The following is a 16705-nucleotide window of genomic DNA, read 5'->3' on the forward strand; positions in this document are numbered from 1 at the left end:
TGTGTATCCATACTTCACATTCACAATGTGGATATATAAAATATGTAGAAGAAAAAGAGGAGATCCTTCAACTGATTGCAATGATTTTCTACGGTTCAGAAAGGATCATTTGCTTAGATACATCTGATCTTTCTTTTGGCAATAATATATCAGCTGAGCTTAGTATTCATGTCATCAGTCTGTATTCTGCTGTCACTGAACATTTAGGAACTATAATCTCATAGCTGCATAGGACTTCAGGTAACTTTCAGAAAGGGCGCAGTGTCTCTGCCTGGACTGCCCTAGTCTGACTGAACAAGGATCTTGGAAAAAATAAAGCAAATACTTTGTTACTTCAATAACTCATTGTTTCCTTTATAAGCTTCCCACTTACATTTTAAAAATCCTCTTTAAATACTCACACTTTAACAACACACATTAAGATTGCATTAGTTCAGTAGTTAGAATCACCCAGCTTCCTGATCACATTCAAAGACAAACTTTTGAAATGCAATTAACAACAGTCAAATTTTTCTTTAAAACACAGAAAAATAAAAGTGATACTGCAATGAGTAACGGGAATAACCCCCTCCCCCCTTTCTTTAAAGTTTCATTAGACCATTGAACTGGATGAAATTCAGATAGAGGCCTTATTGTAACCACACTGAAACAGTAGAAATCTCCCGAGACCATGAAATTCAAACATTTTGGGAACCAACTTCAAGCACTCCTTTCGCGTTTTTAACTTTTAAACATTAACTTCTTTTTAAAGAAAATGAATGAAAGACATTTCTTAATTTTTATTCCTGTAGCAATATTTTAATATGACCCTCCTCCCCCTACCCCCCCCCCGAAAAAGCATAAACAAATCTACTTAAAATACAAGTGTGTGCATATTTTCTTACGATTTAAACTACAGTCCTAGCAGTCAGAAAACTGCCACACCAACACAAACTGCATGATAGCTCTTGAGATACTAGAAAACTGCACTGGTTATATTGCAAATTCATGCTAGAACTACACTGTGGTTGATTGAAACTACCTACCATGCACACTGCTGAGATGCTTATTTTGTGGTTTCAAGTATTTGTACTTATATGAGGATTGGCTAATATGCTCTCAGCCTGCAAAATGGTATGTAAGGATAGCTTTCCTAAAATAAAAGGTACGAAATTGTCAGACACTAAGAAACTTAAAGCACCAACCTGAATAATGCAAACTTGAGGTTTGCTCTTGCAAATGGTCTCAAATAAGCAGAGATTTTTTTGAAAAGAGCTATTATGTTCTTTCTTCAATTTATCTTCTTGCATCAGAAAAGTCCAATTATTGGGGGGTCGGGGGGGAAGGTTTGTTTGCAAGTGGTGGAATAAGCCCAAATTAACTGTGTTACATGAACAGAAGGGGGGGGGGGGGGGGCTGGCAAAGACATCTGAGTGTAAATTAATGTTGATATTAGCTGGAATAACTTGCACTCTTCAGTATTTGCAGCTTCACGAGGGGGAAGACTGGCTGTATGAGATTTTACAAATCTGTCAGCTAAAACAGAAACCCGAACACAAGATTTATTGGTCATGAATGTTACTTGAACTTGTGAAACATTTTTAGATTTTTAGATTATAAATCAATAAAGGATTACTTCAGAAACTTATGAATGCGTTATATAGAATTAGTCATAACTAGTGCATTGACATCTATAGCAGCAGACAGGCTTTTGTTCCAATGATACTCATAATATTTGGGGAAATGTAGAAAACATTTTGTTCGAATCAGGTCCCTGAAATATTAAAAGCCAAAGAGAAGCCTCTCTATGCAACAATAAATGAAAAGCAAATTAATTAATATCAATATTAACTGCTTTCATCATTAGTAACAACTATTTACTCACTCATTTGGCATCACCGTTCTATTACTTCAGACTTCTGGGATGAGTTAAACAATAAAAAGAGCCTATTCAAATCTGAAATGCCAATTCTGGCACTAAGAGGCCTTCTAGATGAATCCCTGAAGGATTATTACCTGGTTTTGGAATTAACGTGCTGAACCATCAAGCAGCATTTGTTCCTATCACATTTGTACTTATGCCATGATCTGCACTAGCCGAAGAGCTCTGTGGCATGTTATATGGGATGCTGCAACCCCTCAAGTATAAGAATTCATTATGGGCAGAAGTTTATATAGATCAACAATTTAGCAAGTCAGTGTTTTGAAATCTGTTAAAGGATTGACAACAAAAGCATGGAAATTTCCACTAAGCCTTAAACAAGTTTTTTTTTAGAACAATTACTTTGTTTCATTATTCATTACAGGAGAATTTTTAAAGCATTGTCTGGCATCATTCATATATACAAATTTTAATTTGTGTATAGAAAAGGGAAACTTTTCTAATGTTTCTCTTGCAATGAAAGCTGTCAAACCTGGGGTAGGTCTGTGATTCCAGTAACAGATGCTGCCTATATGCTGTTTTGATGCTGATATTACAGTGACTTCCAGGTACCTTACATACAGGCATGCCAAGCAGAAGCTGCACTAGCAGACAGTAGACTGCGTGGACTTCATACTGGTTACCGGCTCACAAACACAGACACCTAAAACGCTGCAGCGATTAGTGATGACAGATGGCCTTCTGCTCTGAATGTTTTTTTGTTTTTGTTTTTCCCTGTTGTTTTTAGAAATGCATACTTTACTTGAAAAGTTTAAATAACTCAGACGTGAACAACTACAACTAACCAAAAATCACCAAAAATAATTAAAAAAACAATAGAAAACAGATAAACAAATATAATGGAAAACTGGAAAGTTGTCTTGGATGCCTATTTGCAATGCTTTTTGTCTTTTTTGTTTTGTTTTAAGTTGTTTGAATACATGCATTTTCCAACTGTGTCAGCAGAGAGAGGATTTTTGCTAGGGTGTTCCTGAGGAGTAAGACATTAAAGAGACCAAGTTGAAGCATTGTTAGAGAGCCTACAACTGTATACAGTAACAACCACTAACCATCACTACATCCACCAGTCTGATGCCCCCTTTTCCTGTCTCCTTTCCCTCTTGAGTACTTTCTGATGGAATTATCATCCTTTTATCTGTAGACACCATCCTCCACATCATCATCCTTATCTACAGATAAGGGGATTAAGGCATGAAGAAGGAAACACTGATCAGGCATTACAAAGTAGTGGTGACCACAAAAAGGGACCTCATATTGCTACATTCCACTCACATATGTGTGCAAAATACGTGCACCAGACAACTGCTTAGTAAATAATGTCAGCAGAGGCTTACCCTGTAAATGTGCAGAGTCTGGAGCATAGTCTCAGACACAAAACAGTCTTGATTTGTTTTTTTTCTATGCAAAGAAGCTGAGAAAGCTTTTCCCTCTGGTGATCATGTTTTCACACTCCTCCACTTCCTCAGCCTGCCTGGCTACATCTGTGCAGCTCTGCCAATTGCCATTACTGACTGTGCACCTCCACCCAACTTAGTTATGCTTAAATCTAGGCATCACCAGACCTGACACACCTGCCTGAAGCTGGCTCTATGACATTGCCACAAGGTGTGAGAGAAAAAATGACGGACTTCCAAACTGCTAATAGCTGGCAACCTGATTTCCCAGCTTGCTCTGGAGCTTGCTCAAAGTCTGCACTTAAGGGCTGGCTTGCATCCAAGCAGTTCAATTGTTAGATTACTCGATTCTAGGACCAGATGTGCTAAAATGCCTTAAGAAAAAAAACAGGGCTTTACCCTACAGTGGTCATGGTTCTTTGAGATGTGCAGTAACCTGCACACAATAAGTCTGCTGAATGTTATTATTCAATAATGTGTATTATCATAATGCCTACAATCCCAAATCATGCTTCAGAGTGCTACTGTGCTAAGTTACCAGCCTGAGTCTGTGGTATATTAAAGTATCAGGTCTGAGAGGAAGTAGTTTCCCTTTCTCCTTCAGATTAAAGAACCAGAACATATGGCATTATTGCTTCAAAGGCATTCCTGCAGGGCACTGCATGGTACACGGGGGACATATCTGTGTGCATGGTCACTGAAGGACCTGGGAGGAAAGTCACTTAGTCTCCTGTGGTGTTACTGAGAGACCTACAAAGGAGAAAATTCTCAGACTGAAGAAAAGAAGAATATATGTCCCTGTCATGAAAAAAGGTCTCCTTGATGCCTAGAAGTGATTTATACGGTGCATATGCTTTCAACAGCAGGGAGTCAGCCTAGTTTCACCTGTAAGAATTGAAGGCAAAGGACAAAGAGGGACTAATTTTGTAGAAGTTTTGCTCTGGGATCAGACTTCATGGTTGCCGTGCTCAGTTTTAGCTGCTCTCTTTCTTAAGCCTGAGCTCTGTCTACACATCTCCCTAGAGCATCTCTCCTTGGGGCAATCCTTCAGTGCCCAGTGTCACCACAAACGGTATCACCTCCTGCTTCAGTGCCCCAGGACTCTGCTTTTGAGTCCAGCTACTGCAATGTGGGCCTTAGAGGTCCTTTACACTTCCTAAGTGAACAGAAGGGCTCGGAGTATTGCTGGGTGTCAGACATCCCTTTTTTTTTTTTTTTTTTTTTTTCAAGCAGTAAAAAACTGACCTCTTAGCTGCCTTCAGCTTGTAAAGGAATAAGAGGGAGTGGTAGTGCTGATATTAATGATAGCCCAGTGATGGGGAGCTACAAACGAAGACAGCAGACACAACCACATAGTAAATTATGCAGGAAACAACCCACAAAGTGCAGTTTTCATAAAAAATACCTGACGATTATTTTCTCCCTATCAATTTCTAGATCTGAGTAAATTCGAGCTAGCAGTTAGAGAGATGCAGGAGTTCTGGAAGGATTTATTGCCACATGAGTGGAGAGAGGAGATTTAAGACCAAACACTGACTGTGAGAGTGCAAGGATGCAAACAATGTTTATTCTTTGCTTCAAACTGTGAAAAGTAGCATCGATGTAAGTCAGCATCTCAGTGCTTCACGAGATAAGGGTACATTATCATGCATATAAAGTGTAGGATTTTTAAAATGTTCCCATATGAATCCAACTTTATTAAGCCTCCCAGGGACTGAAGAGACAGGAGAACCTCTTCGGGGGGGAGGGGGTTGCTCTCTGAGGAGGAGAGGCTGCAGCGGAGGAGAGGCTGGTGGGCAGCACAGAGGAGCAAAGCAGCCGGGAGTGGGAAGCCAGCACTTTGGCCCCTGCCTGCCCCATCTGAGGATCCAGCCTGCCTTGGCTCCACATGCAGCAGAGGGATGCACATCATGGGAACTGCATGTAAAACTAAGGTAGGCAACTTTCTGGAGGAGTCACCACACAGTAATATGCTCCTGCAATGTCTTAAAGGTTCAGCAATCTGAAGTAGTGAAAAACTTAACCATAAAGAAGTTTATGCAGCTCTTTTCTTCACACATACAGGACTATGATCTAAACATCCATCAGGAAGACAACAAAGAGCATCCAGATGGATTTTAAGTAAGAACTTTAAAAGAAATTAATATAGATCCCTGTTGTAACGCCTGCCCCTTGGTCCTTATTCCTTCTTTCTTTTTATTGTTAAAGTGGCAAATGTGCAAAGAAAGAAAAGAAAAAAGCCAACAGCAGTAATCCCAACTGTTAGAACTTTAACATCAATTATTTTTCTTTTATTTTCCTGAAGAACCAAAATCATTGTATTACAGTATTGCCTGCTAGCGTTCTTTTCTTTTGCCATTAAGAGAAATACCTCAAGTAGCTTGAATCTCATACCATACCGCCATTCATCACAAATGACTCCCATACACATATAATCATTTTGCATATAGAGCCTTCACAAATAAAAGTGAATTGTGAAGCCATGAGCATGCATTACGTATCCTTCACTGATGGAAGAAAACGAGTGCCAATCATCATTACTGTGCCCTTAGGAATGGTTTCATTTCTTAGAGGTGGTGAAATTAATTTTTTAATCGTTTTGTAATACATAAAATCTTACTTTGAGCCCTTCCACAAAACCTGAAATGAAAAAAACAGAAATAAAAATCCTAAAAGAGAAAAACAAATAAGCCTGACAAAAACCTATAGACTAATTGGAGTTTAATTACTTTAATAAAATTAAACCCTTAAAAAATATATCTCATTCATAAGAAGTGTTAGGTAAGGTTAAAAAAAAAAAGGCTTTGTGTGCCTGGAGAATGAATACATTGGCATTTCCAGCCGCAGTAAATAAAATTATAAGTCTCTAAAGGTACAGATCTAGTAAGATGGTATCATCTTGGAATGAAGTTTGCAAAGCACTGAACTCACTTTTTAAAATAAGGTGTTCATAATCAGTCACAAGCAGCAATTCTTCCTTCAGCATACCTAGTTATAATGGGCACCTGGTATGCCAAAGAAATGAAAAAGCTAATCTTTTAAGAGGATCAGTATACATACATAAATATATACAATCTTTAAAGATGCAATAGGTAGATGTCACATTTAAGTCCTATCATCGGCCTGCTAATTTCCCTAAAACACTTGAGCACACATTCTAAAATACCTAATATGTGTAATTGCTCCATACATGCCATTAAAATATTATACCCTATTATCCCTATCACAACATAATCAGCATGTAAAACTCAGACATTCTTCCCTGATGAGATAATTCTGGTTCTCTCGAGAGCTCTACATCAATGTATTTATTCACTCCTGTGCACAATTAAAATTCTACTACAGAACAGAATATGACATTTAAATAATGATTTTCAATACAGAAAACCTAAACTTCTTATCTTGCAGCCCAAAAGCACACTTCAGAATCTAATTTTTGGAAATACAGCACTTATTTTCTAATGCTTGGCCTAGTGTAGTGCTATAATTCCATTGTGAAATTACTATTAACTTAATAAATCATTGCTTATGATGACACTTAAATCATATTGTACGCTAGTAAACAATATTTTCTTTTCAGTATGTTAAAATACTTGTCATATATCTTTAACACTCTGTGTAAGAATATATAATTGCTCCTTCAAGATTTCAAATTGTCTGATAGTATATCAATTTGGAATCAATTACTACAAATAAATTTGTGCAAAGTGAAGCAAATAGGTCATCTCTTACTTTTTTTTTTTTCAATCTATGAACAACTACAAAATCAGGGTTTGATAACTAATGGTAAATCTAAGTGCAACTCACACAAGCAGAATACTGACTTACAGCTAGACAGTGAAATCAGACTGAACTTTTTCAATGAGTTTTAAAAATACCAGTAACATCATCATTATTATTGCTGTTGTTACATAAAGAACAACATATAGGAAATTAGCTGATTCATTTACTTGTCTGTATCTTGTATTAAGTTAGGATGGGTAAACTGAAGTTCTAAATGCTACTGTACGTGTTGGCATTTGTTCACTTTATACAAACTAAAAAAAGACTGCTGAAGTTTAGAGTTTAACCTAAAAAAATAAGTATGTCTCTAGGTTGAGATTTGAAAACCCAATTAGGTAATACACAAATCAAGTGATCCTTTAGAGATCACAACTGTAACTTTGTCCTTTGTATTCAAAATGTAAATCAAGCCTTCAGCAGTTTATAAGACAAAATACTTTCCCTCTAACTTGGATGACAAGAGAACTGTTCTGATTAGAGCTTTCTGGAAAGCATTGGATAAAAAGAAGATTAAAAAACATTAACTTGTGGTATCTGGAAAAATGTGCGTCATAGGCCAAAGTTATGATAGATGATTGCCTGCCTGTAAACCCAGCCTCTCTATATGTCAGGAAGGGTTCCCTCTGAGCCTGGGTGAGGAGAGCATCAGCTTTCAGGTTCCCGCTTTGGATTATGCCTAAACCCAAAGACGTGTCTCTACACGCAGGTCAGATGTTCCAGATCCATATTTGCCTGTCTTCATACTATTTCTGGGCAAGAATGTCCAAGCTCTGCAGCTCACTGGAACAGTTGCCTACTAACCTCTCGATCCATAACAGCCTGATCCAGACTGTCATGGACACGACACTCCTTAGGCCTGACCGGGGTCACCAGGAGATCTTCCAGACTCAGTACTTCGTCAGCAAGAGCAGATGTTTTGAGCCTGAGGCATAGCCAAGCCAAATTACCCACAGTTTTGGTGGAAGCCTGTCAAGATGCTGGGCAGCCTGAACTTCCAAACCACCAAACCAGAACTTTGAGTTTCTGGGATGGATGGGCGGAACCTGCTCTGAAGCCACAGACCTTGGGAGCCAGGCAGGCCCTGCTAATAATTGTGATGCCCAAAAGAATGACAAACTGCAGGTCCAGGAGGCCATGTACTTTCAAAAACAACGTGTCTGTGGCATATTAAAAAAAAAAAAAAAAAAAAAAAAAAAGAGTTCTGCTGAACTGAAAGCCTCAATTTTTGGCCAGGTCTACTCCTTACATGAAATGCAGGCTCTCTTCTTTCCCCTCCCTGCATACTTCTCTGAAGAGCTATGGTGATCCACAATCACAGAGCCACTCTGCCCACAGAACATGCCCGCTCCTCCCTTGGACGGGGACACAATCTTTCAGTTTAGAGCTCCTTAGAAATAAGGACAGGAACTATGTTCACTGTGTCTTAGGAGCACTGAAACATTGCTGGAGTTGTGTGGCAAACCAGGAAGAAACACCAGCATTTCCTTTCTCAGCTTTCCCCTACTCAGTGCTCATGATCTGTTGTCTAGTTGTACTGTGTGGAAATCCCAGTTCAGATCTGAACACTCCTGTGGTAAAGGCTGTACGAGCAGGAGGAGCAGGGGAAGCCTGTTGCTACAATGCCCTGCAGACCAGCACAGGAAGGATCCTTTTCTGGGGCCTCTCTGCAGCACACCCAGGGCAGTCTCCAGCACTTTGCCTTGATGTACCACCCATTATAAGCACAACTGCTCTCTCATGTATGAAGATAGACTACCGTATAGATATGGACAGTTACACTTGTGTTGGGAGACATGAGATAAAGTGGCTTGCTATGGGGCAAATGCAAAGAACCAAGTTTATCCTCTGAGCTTCTTGCTTCTATGAACTACTTGCATCGGTAGTTTTTTCCATACTTCAAAGTTCTGCTGTGAATAACCTGCTAAGGTTACTCACTTACTTACTGCTAAGACCGTAACATATCAATAATCTACCATCCCCAAGCTGTGGTTGATTAACTTCCATTAAAGTCACTGACATTAACATTCATGTGTCAAGAAGTAGCTATCAGTCTACTATGCATCTGGTCATGCACATCAAATGAAAATACATTGAACTTTATTAAATATGCTGGTAAGGTATATTAGTACTTTCTCTTTCTGTTCTGGATAAAATGAAATATAACCAGAAATCAGAAACAGATTTGGAAAATAACTAGCATTGTTATATTCTTCAACAGATCTGAAAAAACAGTCCTATACATGCAACTCACTAATGGCATTTCTTATATCCAAAAAGTATCATTGTTACATATAGCTACCTTAATGAAAAATAAAAAAAATACTACTATAAAATTTAAAGAAATCATCTATTTTACTGTAAGTATATATATAAAAAAATACTCCGCTAAGGAATGGAATAAAAAATAAAGCACATTTAAATAATTTCATTACAGTGAAAGATGCCAAATCATCTGTGAGTGGTTTCTTTTTAGATGAAAAGAAATCAAAATATAGGACAGATGTTGGACAAACCACATTTGAGGTCTATCACACACTGGCATTTTTCAAATGATTTTGGCTCATCTATTAAATAAGGTGTATTTTGCTTGATTTTGAAAAGGGAAACATCAGGAAATATTTAAAGGCCAATTGCTGCCAATTAACTTTGATCAGCAAAAGTTGCATTTGAATCTTTTAGATTCTTTTGCCTGTCTGGAATAACACACTATTCTAAAATCTAGCAAAACAACAACTTGATGATTAATGTGTGTTGGCAGCCCCACCACAAGCTTGCTTAACAGCTGGATTTTAAATAAACAGCTGTCTTCATTATGATGGGAAAGAAATCTGACTGTTTTCATGTTTTCTTGTTATTAAAATATGATCAGAAATTGCTTTTTCCCTTTTAAGATGAAACAGCCAGGCATTATGGTGACAGTCTCTTTCAGCAGTTCGGATAGTTTTAGAACAATCTCACAAGAACCGCCAAACCATAGTCTATGTAGGCTGAAAAAGCCCTTGGCATGCTGACACCGACTCCTCACAGCATGCTGCAAGCGAGAGGCATGAGCGGCAGAGAAACCTGACTACATAACAAATTGTACCTGCCACTGGGGAAGGCAGAAGACCCAGAGTAATAGGCCACGGCGACGGACAGTATATGCGACATTAATGATTTCCCTTGGGTTTAAGGTAATAACTTCCCCACAGTGGGATGTAAGGGAGAAATCTGTACCCAGACATTGACTGTTTATAGAAGCCAAAGTTTAATATTTAATGGTCTGTGCAGACTATTGCATTCCAGTATTTATAGAAGCTTTTGGTGTATCCACTTCTAAAACTTGTCTACTGTGGTCATAAACACAAAGACCCGTGAGGAAAAAAAACACTACCGCTTCAACTATTGTAACCTTTGAATGCCAACACATTTAGCGTAGATGTTACTGTATATTTAAATGACTAAATTATACAGATATTTTATAAATATTTTCATATTAAAACTGTGAAACCAGAAATAATTGTCAAACCATCTAGTAATACATAAAAAGAAACAAATGTTAATTAAACTCTATTTTGAAATAACGAACACTTACTTCTAAATCATTAAAGAATAGATGAGTGTCTGCCAAATTGAAAATCATCTCTTCCATTCGGAGTCCAAGAGACACTGAGGTTGGTGGATCCTTAAGAAATTAAGAGAGATTACCATCAATACTGTATGTAAACATACATACTAGAGTACAAATGACAGGAACTGTTTTTCAAGAGAAATTATCTGATGTATGAAAAGTAACATCCACATGTTCATTACCATTTCAGCTACTCTTTAGGCTTGTAATCATGCTAAGATAAACCTAAAAAATATGACCAACTCAACTGGTACCATGATTCTACAGAGGGACCTCTGTGGTCACACTTGTATTGACACAACCTTGTGCGGTCACTCTTGTGAGTCCATGTAAAGGATCACTGCCCTCTCTACAGAAAGGGAGGGATTCTACCAGAAGCAAATTAATTTCACCCAAAACGTATCCATATTTTTCAGCTGTTTACAAGTTTTATGATAACTGAGTGCATGATAATGCTATCAGTACTGAAAATAAACTCTCACTGGCCACAGGTGATTTGGCCCTGTGAACACCTAGGGACTTTAAAGAAAATCACCATTAATATTTTATTTGCAAATAGCAATTATATTTAAAACCGCTCCTTGATTCTACACAAAACCATACTTCAATTATGCTTTCAGTTGGGCCCACCCATGCAGAGTGAACAAATCTATTGTTTGTTATTAATACATAACACACTTTAACTTCTCTACAAAAATTACCATAACAACTTATTCCTTACTGAGCTAATAAACTCAAAAAGCATGTTCAGCATTGTGGTTACCAAATGCATTGCAGATGTTTGTCTTGTTTTGATATTTTTTGTATGTGTTTTATGTATTTTCAATCTGAAAAAAAAAATTGAAAAGAAAACCTAATATATACATTTGATATACAGTTTCTCATTTATAATGCCAAGTATATCCAACCACACAAAAGCATGAGTTTGAAAGAACATGCTGTATTATCTCATGACACCCTCTATTACCAATATTAGTTTGTTAGGAGTTATATTTTAAATACAACTGCAGAAGTGACAACCCATACTTTACTTAAAATAAGTTAATATTCTAAAACTGATGACAACTCAGAGTTAAAACCAAAAGATGTGGTCCATACTTTCCTTTTCCACCTCTCAATCAAATTAATAGGTGTTTCAACATGATCTCTGAACTTTCAAACATTTTTCTATAACTGCTGGTCAAAAGGTAAAATGTGTCAGTAGCAAACAGCTGGAAAAGAATGGTGATCTGGCAGCCTGTTTACCTTCTAGAAATGCCAAAATCCAAGTAAAACTAACCAGAGAAAAGAATTTTGGAAAGAAGCATTTAGCAACAAACCTATATGGAACAGACAAAACAACAATATTTGAACTCACACACACTAAAAGCAAGTAAGTTTTCTAGTATCAAAAAAATAGCCCTCATAAATGGGACAGAAAAAATGCATCATGCCCTTTTGTTCACTATAATGACACAGCTCCTAAAAATAAGCCTTCTATTTAAGTTCTCCCCCCCCCAAAAAAAAAAAAAAAAAGATCATTTTGCTTCCTAATTCAAATGGAAATACTTTAAAATATGAGCAAAATTATTCTGCCCCTCTATTTTCACATCCCCCTGTTTGTCTTCCTTTATGTTACTTTTGTAGGCATGTGAGGTGGAAACCAGGTGATGTTTTCTCCCTGGACAGGCCTGAGGTTACTTCCCTGTCACATTCCTGCCTATCTTTGAACCTGGCTACAACTCTGCCATTCTTCATAGCTCTTTAGGCATTTTTTTTTAAACCAAACAAGGATTTCTATTTTCCCTAAGCACTAATGGAATTCACACCACAGAATGCTCTGCTCTAGTTAACAGGAGTTAGATCCAGGACTAAGTGTCTAACATGCAAATGACGATCTTGATCTACATCTTGATCATCAAGTGATAACACAACATTGTACAATGAAACCCATTTTTAGCTTACATTTGTAAATAGGAACATCATTTTGAAAAGCAGGATAAATCAGCAGACACAGCAGGACATTGTCTATGAATCCATACAGTTAATTTTAAACGAGTAGCTGTGAATATATACGCTAATTTCAACTTATGCCTGACTTACAGTAAAAATTTCTGTTAAGCTTTTTATCACATATTTGAGTCTGAAAAAGATTTTTTTTTTGTAAAAATTTCTGTAGACCATGTCACTCAAAGGTATTTTTAAATGGTTGACAAAAAAGAATGTGGATTTCTCTAAAGTAATATTAAAAGAATGTCATTTACTAGGCTAATTTAATTAGAAGAAAAACAAATAAGAAAATCATTGGCACCTACTGAAAATGTCAGATTAAATACCATAAAAATGAAGAGAAGAAACAAAACAGGTTTCTCTTCAAAGAAGTCCTAATTCTTTGATTAAACTCAATCTTGTTCTATAGAAAGTTCCAATTAGCATAAAAACTGAGTTAAGCTGCAGCTCTGGATACCCACACATTTAACAGATGCAAAAGCTTTATCTGTGTTAGTGTTTTAGTTATCTGTGTAGTTACAGTCTTGCAACTGCTCTTGTAAAAAGCACAAGAGCCTTGGTTTATGGCACTGCAGTAGATTATACTCTGCTGCCAGTCATTACAGTGATGGCTGAAAACTAATAAAGACAAGGCTAGAATAAAGTTTTTTTTTTTTTTTTAAAAAAATCCCATACCAAGCCTTCTTTTGCAATTTTAAGCCACTAATTGCTAACTAATTATTGTGAGGTGTCACACAATGAGGAGGAAAGCCATCAATCTGTTCTTGTTTATCGGGATTTGCAGGTTCAATCTGAGTGTCTTTTCAGGTATGGTCAAAATCAGGTACAAATCTCTGGGGGAGGTACAGTTTAGCCAAAGAAAAGAAATACCAATGTCAAACTGCTTAAGCAGGCCTCTTGTTTTGAATACTGGTATTGGAGCCAAAACATTGTCTGTATGTCATTTCTAAATTCTACCCACTTGATTTCTTTGTTTTGCGGAGAAACAAGAAGCTGAAAAACAGGAAAGTTCACTTTGGGTACAAGGCTTATTTTCCACTTAAGCCTACAGGTCACAAATGAAGGGTTAAGTGAAACCAGGCTTTGTGTTTCTCAATCTCTAAAATATAATAAACCACATTAAAATAGCTTAAAAATTAAAGAATAATTCCTTTAAAGCATCTGAATATATGTGCTTTCACAGAGAACGGAAATGTGAAGACCACAGCATTCTAGTGCCAATGCATAGCAGTATTTCCACCTGCTTCAAGATGCTAAAGAAGGGTTCCAACTTTTTCCCAAATTCCAAAACTTCTTAAGTTGACATCTGGCTCAAAACTAAGTTTGTAGGTGTTAAAAGCCCTAATGTCAAGTAAAGTAACGATAACGTGACATTCGATCAACAGATCTCTCTATACATACAGAAATAGCCAAAAGCAAACTGATTTTTTTTCTTCTCTTCTGGACCTCCAAATCATCTTCCTCTGCTAGCTTCATACATATCTGTGAAATCCACAAAATTCTAAACAACTTTAAATAAAAACGTAGCAGTTTATACTGCTGCGCAACGCCAAAAAAGAACCATACTATTTTGTTCCAATGCTGAAGGACAAAGGCAGGGAGAAAGCAGAGCACAATAGCAGCAGCAGGAGAGCAGGTGATAAATAGGAATGAAAAAGGAAGAATACAGAGAAAAGGGTGGCATAACCAAGATGTTATGAGGAATGAGGAAGAGAATAAGGAAAAGAAAACCTATCCCTTCAGCAACAGGGCTGCTCATCATTCATAGTCATTCACCATGAAACTCACTCAGGCATTATGAGAAGAGCTGAGTGCCAAGCTGCCAAATCCCCTATTTAATTAGGATATTTTTGTTTGTTTGAAGTTTCAGCTTTTGTATTTTAATGATTATGTGAGCAGCTTAGATTTAATTTTTAAAAGAGCATTTCTAGCCCTCACCACAGTGTAGAAACACATAAGGGGCGAGGTTAAATTGCTAAAAAAGCAGGTGAAAACATTATTTTTTTCCCTAGAGTTCTGATTTTAAAGGACAGAAATCAATAGGAAACAGTCTAAAAATGTCCACCTCACACTGCTGCAAATAAACTTGAACTCTTATATGACAGTCAGTAAGCCAAGAGAAGCCACGATATGAATGAAACTTTAAGAAAATAAAGCAACAATGGCATGCTTGCACAACTATCTCTAGAAGCCAAGGACATGCACATTGCTGCCCTTCACCAAAAAGTTATATTTATCTACAGTGCATAATGCATTAATTCTTAGCATAAACACTAACGCCATAATCCTTCTTAACATCAAACTTTATTTCTGTTGTTAGCAGAGATGATATCCTGTAGTTCCTTGTTATGTGCATATATGTGCTGTAGTATAGCAACAAGTACAGCAAAAAGACAGTTGTCTTTCAGTGATGTGTAACTATTATTCTGCCATGTGCCGTGCAACAAGAGGTGGCCACGTAAAGGCTACATCTCAAGAAAACAGTGTCAACAGCAACAGTACTGCCATCAGAAGGCACCCCTCTCTTGCAGCACGCATATCTATGTGTCTTTGCAGCTGAATACCAGACACTTTCCTCAGCCTCAAGCATCCAGCAAAAAAGGTGTTTATATTCAGGACCCAATTAATGAACCAAATGGGAAAAATATGCTCACACAAGTACTTCTCGGCCAATGAGTAATTAGCCTTTTTCAGCATTTATTTATTTATTTATTTTGAGAACACTGGGATTTGTTCTCCTCTTTTTGAACTGTCACAGATTTGGTGATTTTGCAGTGCCATACAAAAGCTGGTTTTCGAAGGAGTTTGACATATACTCATAGAAAGGCTGAGAAATGGAAAACAACTTTTTGTAAATGTTTATTAGTCTATAATACTTCTGTTTATATGTATTGACAGAATAATTTTCAAAAGATCTAAAGTTCTAGTGTCTTTTTAACTATGTAAATATAAACTAATAAAACCTAAGAAACCAAGACTGCTTTTAATGCACATAATGAAAAAAAAACCTAATTATTTTCCTCAAGCAGGCAGGCTGCTATTACAGAAAACACTTCTGAAAATACACCACACCACCTGAACAAGCAAGAAGGGTTACAAAGAAATACTGCTTTAGATTTTCATAATGCAAAAAGCTATTAGAAGGAATTAAGAACCCAAACCAGACAGAGACTGGACTGAATCAGAAGTAGCTTTGCCCTTCACTCAGCTATCTATAGAATAAAACCTTTTACGACAAATACAAGTTTTACAAGAAGACAATGTGATTACATAAAGCCAGACAGAACTACCCAGTTATTCTTCATATGATAATTTTTGAAGATTAACAAAAACAAACAAACAAAAAAAACAAAAACAAAAAAACCCCCACCACATTCTTGTTATATCTCACTTGAGGTGAGCATGAAAGGACATAAAACAGATTTTAGCACAAGCTGAGACATTAGCTTTCAATACAATCCTGGAAAAACAAAGTCTGATCTCACTAGGGCATTCCAATCATAAATTGTTCTTATTCACCTAAGGCCATGTTTCTCTTCTGAGAATTACCTAGGAAACCCACAGTCTGCAGGCATATTCATAAGTTCAGTTACGATTTATAGACTGTGCATAATAGAAAGATTTGACTCATAAGCAGACTTTCAGAAACATCAGTCAATACATAGATTAAAATTAAAAAAAAAAAAGCTGAGTTAAAATATTTTAGACTAATCCATCTGTATCCAGAAGTATTCTTCCTCTTGCCTTCTCAGTACAGAGTACAGTCCAGTACTGATTTTTCAGGACTAAAACGTTATTTTTGTGCTCACTTGTGGAAGTTCTTCACTATCTCAGAGGAGTTAACTCTTTGCAGATTTGGAAGATATCAACAGGTTTCTCACACTCCATACCTACAAACAAAACCTAACGTGGTCAAAGTGTTACTCCCAATGCTGTTTAATTATTTAATGAAGATAGGACCTGAGTAAATGCAAAGAATGGGCACATGAAACAGCTTTACTCCTTGAA

The 16705-nt window shown here is 37.0% G+C and overlaps 1 protein-coding gene across 20 annotated transcripts in view; it reads right to left on the reverse strand.

Annotated features, from left to right (window-relative positions):
- Positions 1-16705, reverse strand: part of EYA1 (EYA transcriptional coactivator and phosphatase 1) — a 164422-nt gene that overhangs the window by 26622 nt on the left and 121095 nt on the right. For all 20 annotated transcript variants that reach the window (XM_048077011.2, XM_048077020.2, XM_048077017.2 and 17 more), the window contains one exon: positions 10673-10762. In XM_048077011.2, the coding sequence (XP_047932968.1) occupies positions 10673-10762 (90 nt within the window). The remainder of the gene's footprint in view (positions 1-10672; positions 10763-16705) is intronic.

Source organism: Anser cygnoides, chromosome 2, assembly GCF_040182565.1.
Source record: "Anser cygnoides isolate HZ-2024a breed goose chromosome 2, Taihu_goose_T2T_genome, whole genome shotgun sequence".
NCBI classification, from domain to species: Eukaryota; Metazoa; Chordata; class Aves; order Anseriformes; family Anatidae; genus Anser; species Anser cygnoides.